Below are 6,261 nucleotides of genomic sequence, written 5' to 3'. Positions count from 1 at the left end.
AGAGCCGCAATGCTGCACAATTCACTATTACCCACGTTTCAAATTCCGCTGTCCCAAAAGACAAGTCAACTAAAATAAGGCAATATTCCTAGGGAATTTGCAAATGTTCATTATATATTACGCAACAGCCATTCAAGGAACAACTTGGCGTAGATGTATGTTTAAATGTATAGTCACTTGGTGCGTTCACAGCCTCAGAGCACCAGAGAGCGCGCAACAGAATTTGCCGAAGCACCTGCTCAGATTCCACAATTCCAATCCAGTCGGTGTCAGACATAACAATGCTATGAAAACTAACGATAGAGCTAAATGACCATTTCCTGAGTGTTAAAACCTACATTCGGTTACAAGTCGTTTACTTGACAAGTCCTGTCGAGGCAGAGTGCCTGAGGGTTTTTGTCGAATTCCACCCTCCCGTTTCGCTCCCGTCCTCCTGTTCAGCAGCAATTGGTCGATTTTTTTCTCCCTTTCCCCCCCGTCAGTCCACAGGATGAAATGAGGTGAAGGAAGGAGAGAGAGAAGTAGAGGGGGATGAATAGCCGAAGGGATGGGTGAATAACGACGCAAGAAACACCCACCCCCAGTTTTAGTCTGGACTGACTGACGGAATAGTTGACTGAGAGAGGCTGAAACAAACCAGGGAGACAGACACACACTCTGGGGATTGAGAGGATCCGTGGGAAATAGGAGCGTTTAGGATTTGATGACTTGTGAGTTATGGATTGCTATTTCATTAATTCAGTATGGAATTTGTTTTGTTTCGAGTGCTTAGCCTATATTTATTATGGTCATTTACTCCACGCTCTCAAAGGCAATCAATTGGATAGGTTGACTTGATCAAATATACTGATAAATTACCAAATTACTTGTAAACGAATTGATAGTTCTAGAATGTAACTAAACTTGTGGGCAATCTTCTCATCAGTTTCCTGTCGGGTGCACAAGTTAACAATTAACTTTTGAAGTAGACACTGTGAGAGTTGCACAACTGTTGTAATTTAAGCCATTCAAATGTTTGTTGTATGCCTATAAATCAAGTCAGAAATTATTTTTATGTATTATTAACTATCATTATTATGGTCTTCGTGGAATTTTATTGTAAATACAAAAGAAAAACGAAATATGTCTATTTTCCGGTTGTTTCCAGGGCGACAAGATGCGTTTTGTCCCTATCTCATATTCTATTGACGTGTAGGCTACATACTTCAGATTGATGAGGTTTATTTTGATTGGACTGCGTTTAGGGATTACTACTTCACGAGTTTCATCAGCAGTTTCAGTTTTCAAATTGAATGTGCTGATTCGTCTATACTTCCTCTTTTGAAGAATAATTGGCCATAAGGGTTTACAAGTAGGGAAAAAAAAAAACATCCAATGTTTGTCAGCAAATAGTTACTTCCCATAAGGACACAAACTGGTTGAATCAACGCTGTTTCCACGTCATTTAAACAACAATAAATAAATGCGATGAAATTGAAACAACGTGGGACCCTGTCATGGAACTGTAAAAAAAAAACAACGTCATTTTTTTCACCGACCGTTTAACCCAAATCTAATGACAATATATTTATTTTGGTTAAATTGTATTGCATAAGTATAGCAAATAATGGTTTTGAAGAAAACATTTTATGCTTTTGCTTGTATAAAATAGTTTAAATGTCTAAACGATGTCTCTGTCATGAAGTCAATGTCCAGGTTTAGTTTGATGGACACAGATACCAGGATTAAGATGTACAGTTATCTCTGTATATGAAGACACAGTTTGACGCGTTATTCACTTATGTCCAGGGATGTTGATTGGAAATCTATTTTCATCATCAATGCTGTGTGAGTAAGATGAATGCATTGAATATAGTCATAGAACAAAAATGTACACAAGTGAGTAAAGCTGGTCATTTTCAGCCTACTGCCCTACAGTCGTCCTATGTGGCAGTATTGTACTAGCTTCCTCCATTCCTGTGCTGCTGTTACAATCTGCCTGTCTAGTCAAAGCCTTAATGATGAGTGACAGACAAGTTGAGCTCTGCTTGTTCTCAATGTCAACAATGGCACTCAGGAAATGTTCTCTCGTGCCTGTCCGTCAAAATGTAACAAAGTCCTCTACTGTTCTGTTTCCAACTTCCCATTCTGAAAGTGACTCTCATCTTCCCCCTTTTCCCCTCACTCCCTTCTGCCTGCTCCCACTTGAGACTGGCTGGGCCTCGACACTGAAAAAGCCCGATAGCTATGGACGTCTGTTACTACTCAATGCTGGTCTCTCTCTCTCTCTCTCTCAATTTACATTTTCAATTTAAGGGGCTTTATTGGCATGGGAAACATATGTTACCATTGCCAAAGCAAGTAAACACTCACTCTCATACTCTCTCTCGCGCTCTCTCTCTCTTTCACTCTCTCTCACTCTCTCTCTCTCTTGCTCTCTCTCGCTCTCTCTCGCATTCTGTGTCCCTCTGTCCTCTCTCTTTCTCTCTCTCTCTCTCTCTCTCTCTCTCTCTCTCTCTCTCTCTCATTATGTGTCCTCTCTCTCTCTCTCTCTCTCTCTCTCTCTCTCTCTCATTCTGTGTTCCCTCTCTCTCAATTCAATTCAGTTAAAGGGGCTTTATTGGCATGGGAAACATGTATTAACATTGCCAAAGCAAGTGAGGTAGATAATATACAAAAGTGAAACAAACAATAACAATTAACAGTAAACCTTACACATACAGAAGTTTCAAAACAATAAAGACATTACAAATGTCATATTATATATATATATACAGTGTTGTAACAATGTACAAATGTTTAAAGTACACAAGGGAAAATAAATAAGCATAAATATGGGTTGTATTTACAATGGTGTTTGTTCTTCACTGGTTGCCCTTTTCTTGTGGCAACAGGTCACAAATCTTGCTGCTGTGATGGCACACTGTGGAATTTCACCCAGTAGATATGGGAGTTTATCAAAATTGGATTTGTTTTCGAATTCTTTGTGGATCTGTGTAATCTGAGGGAAATATGCCTCTCTAATATGGTCATACATTGGGCAGGAGGTTAGGAAGTGCAGCTCAGTTTCCACCTCATTTTGTGGGCAGTGTGCACATAGCCTGTCTTCTCTTGAGAGCCAGGTCTGCCTACGACGGCCTGTTTCAATAGCAATGCTATGCTCACTGAGTCTGTACATAGTCAAAGCTTTCCTTAATTCTGGGTCAGTCACAGTGGTCAGGTATTCTGCCGCTGTGTACTCTCTGTTTAGGGTCAGTCACAGTGGTCAGGTATTCTGCCACTGTGTACTCTCTGTTTAGGGTCAGTCACAGTGGTCAGGTATTCTGCCACTGTGTACTCTCTGTTTAGGGTCAGTCACAGTGGTCAGGTATTCTGCCACTGTGTACTCTCTGTTTAGGATCAGTCACAGTGGTCAGGTATTCTGCCGCTGTGTACTCTCTGTTTAGGGTCAGTCACAGTGGTCAGGTATTCTGCCACTGTGTACTCTCTGTTTAGGATCAGTCACAGTGGTCAGGTATTCTGCCACTGTGTACTCTCTGTTTAGGGTCAGTCACAGTGGTCAGGTATTCTGCCACTGTGTACTCTCTGTTTAGGGTCAGTCACAGTGGTCAGGTATTCTGCCACTGTGTACTCTCTGTTTAGGATCAGTCACAGTGGTCAGGTATTCTGCCGCTGTGTACTCTCTGTTTAGGGTCAGTCACAGTGGTCAGGTATTCTGCCACTGTGTACTCTCTGTTTAGGATCAGTCACAGTGGTCAGGTATTCTGCCACTGTGTACTCTCTGTTTAGGGTCAGTCACAGTGGTCAGGTATTCTGCCACTGTGTACTCTCTGTTTAGGATCAGTCACAGTGGTCAGGTATTCTGCCGCTGTGTACTCTCTGTTTAGGATCAGTCACAGTGGTCAGGTATTCTGCCGCTGTGTACTCTCTGTTTAGGGTCAGTCACAGTGGTCAGGTATTCTGCCGCTGTGTACTCTCTGTTTAGGATCAGTCACAGTGGTCAGGTATTCTGCCACTGTGTACTCTCTGTTTAGGGTCAGTCACAGTGGTCAGGTATTCTGCCACTGTGTACTCTCTGTTTAGGATCAGTCACAGTGGTCAGGTATTCTGCCGCTGTGTACTCTCTGTTTAGGGTCAGTCACAGTGATCAGGTATTCTGCCACTGTGTACTCTCTGTTTAGGGTCAGTCACAGTGGTCAGGTATTCTGCCACTGTGTACTCTCTGTTTAGGATCAGTCACAGTGGTCAGGTATTCTGCCACTGTGTACTCTCTGTTTAGGGCCAAATAGCATTCTAGTTTGCTCTGTTTTTTTTGTTAATTCTTTCCAATGTGTCAAGTAATTATCTTTTTGTTTTCTCATGATTTGGTTGGGTCTAATTGTGCTCCTGTCCTGGGGCTCTGTGGGGTGTGTTTGTGAACAGAGCCCCAGGACCAGCTTGCTTAGGGGACTCTTCTCCAGGTTCATCTCTCTGTAGGTGATGGCTTTGTTATGGAAGGTTTGGGAATCGCTTCATTTTAGGTGGTTGTAAAATTTAACGGCTCTTTTCTGGATTTTGATAATTAGTGGGTATCGGCCTAATTCTGCTCTGCATACATTATTTGGTGTTCTATGTTGTACACGGAGGATATTTTTGCAGAATTCTGCATGCAGAGTCTCAATTTGGTGTTTGTCCCATTTTGTGAAGTCTTGGTTGGTGAGCGGACCCCAGACCTCACAACCATAAAGGGCAATGGGCTCTAGGACTGATTCAAGTATTTTTAGCCAGATCCTAATTGGTATGTTGAAATTGATGTTCCTTTTGATGGCATAGAATGCCCTTCTTGCCTTGTCTCTCAGATCGTTCACAGCTTTGTGGAAGTTACCTGTGGTGCTGATGTTTAGGCCAAGGTATGTATAGTTTTTTGCGTGCTCTAGGGCAACAGTATCTAGATGGAATTTGTATTTGTGGTCCTGGCGACTGGACCTTTTTTGGAACACCATTATTTTGGTCTTACTGAGATTTACTGTCAGGGCCCAGGTCTGACAGAATCTGTGCAGAAAATCTAGGTGCTGCTGTAGGCCCTCCTTGGTTGGTGACAGAAGCACCAGATCATCAGCAAACAGTAGACATTTGACTTCGTTGATATATATGTTGGAGAGGGTGGGGCTTAAGCTGCATCCCTGTCTCACCCCACGACCCTGTGTGAAGAAATGTGTGTGTTTTTTGCCAATTTTAACCGCACACTTGTTGTTTGTGTACATGGATTTTATAATGTCGTATGTTTTACCCCCAACACCACTTTCAATCAATTTGTATAGCAGACCCTCATGCCAAATTTAGTCAAAGGTTTTTTTGAAATCAACAAAGCATGAGAAGACTTTGCCTTTGTTTTGGTTTGTTTGGTTGTCAATTAGGGTGTGCAGGGTGAATACATGGTCTGTTGTACGGTAATTTGGTAAAAAGCAAATTTGACATTTGCTCAGTACATTGTTTTCATTGAGGAAATGTACGAGTCTGCTGTTAATGATAATGCAGAGGATTTTCCCAAGGTTACTGTTGACGCATATTCCACGGTAGTTGTTGGGGTCAAATTTGTCTCCACTTTTGTGGATTGGGGTGATCAGTCCTTGGCTCCAAATATTGGGGAAGATGCCAGAGCTAAGGATGATGTTAAAGAGTTTTAGAATAGCCAATTGGAATTTGTTGTCTGTATATTTGATCATTTCATTAAGGATACCATCAACACCACAGGCCTTTTTGGGTTGGAGAGTTTTTATTTTGTCCTGTAACTCTTTCAAGGTAATTGGAGAATCCAGTGGGTTCTGGTAGTCTCTCTCTCTCTCTCATCACTATTCCTAAAACCTCTTTCTAGCGCTCTCCAAAGCCCACAGCTGTGGCAGTCAGGCAGTGTTAAATAGTCTGTATTTTTCTTCCTCTCCCTGCTAGGTGCAGAAGGAGCATCACAGTTGTAAGGATGCTGATTGTAGGACTCCCAATAAGGACGTGGTGTCCTCTGCTCTTCCTGGTGTTGGCTGTACATTTCCCAGCCCCTGCCCAGGGTCAAGGTAAGGGCTACACTGTGACTGGATGATTACCAAATGCTTCCGTTGGTCGTCTCCTCTGTCAGTTCCTCTTTTGATGTGCAGATTTGGTCCCATTTCATTCCGTCTCTAACTGTACGTGGACGTGACATTTTCACCCCCACACCAAGTCTTTGTTTTACATTCAAATAATACAATTTCATTCTTGTTTTGTGTTTGTCATGCTTTTTTTTTTGTAAAGAATATTATTTGGGTGTAA

General features: G+C 42.1%; 1 protein-coding gene across 1 annotated transcript in view; it reads left to right on the top strand.

Moving 5' to 3' along the window:
• Positions 1-546: 546 nt before the first annotated feature.
• LOC139394234 (collagen alpha-1(XIV) chain-like) overlaps positions 547-6,261 on the top strand; it is a 229,138-nt gene continuing 223,423 nt past the window's right edge. The window contains exons 1-2 of the mRNA XM_071142256.1: positions 547-710; positions 5,908-6,026. Of these exons, the coding sequence (XP_070998357.1) occupies positions 5,936-6,026 (91 nt within the window). The 5' untranslated portion in view covers positions 547-710; positions 5,908-5,935. The remainder of the gene's footprint in view (positions 711-5,907; positions 6,027-6,261) is intronic.

The sequence above is a fragment of the Oncorhynchus clarkii genome, unplaced genomic scaffold (genome assembly GCF_045791955.1).
Source record: "Oncorhynchus clarkii lewisi isolate Uvic-CL-2024 unplaced genomic scaffold, UVic_Ocla_1.0 unplaced_contig_9596_pilon_pilon, whole genome shotgun sequence".
Classification (NCBI taxonomy): Eukaryota; Metazoa; Chordata; class Actinopteri; order Salmoniformes; family Salmonidae; genus Oncorhynchus; species Oncorhynchus clarkii.
Note: the sequence above shows the minus strand (reverse complement) of the source record. Positions and strands in the feature narration are given on the sequence as shown.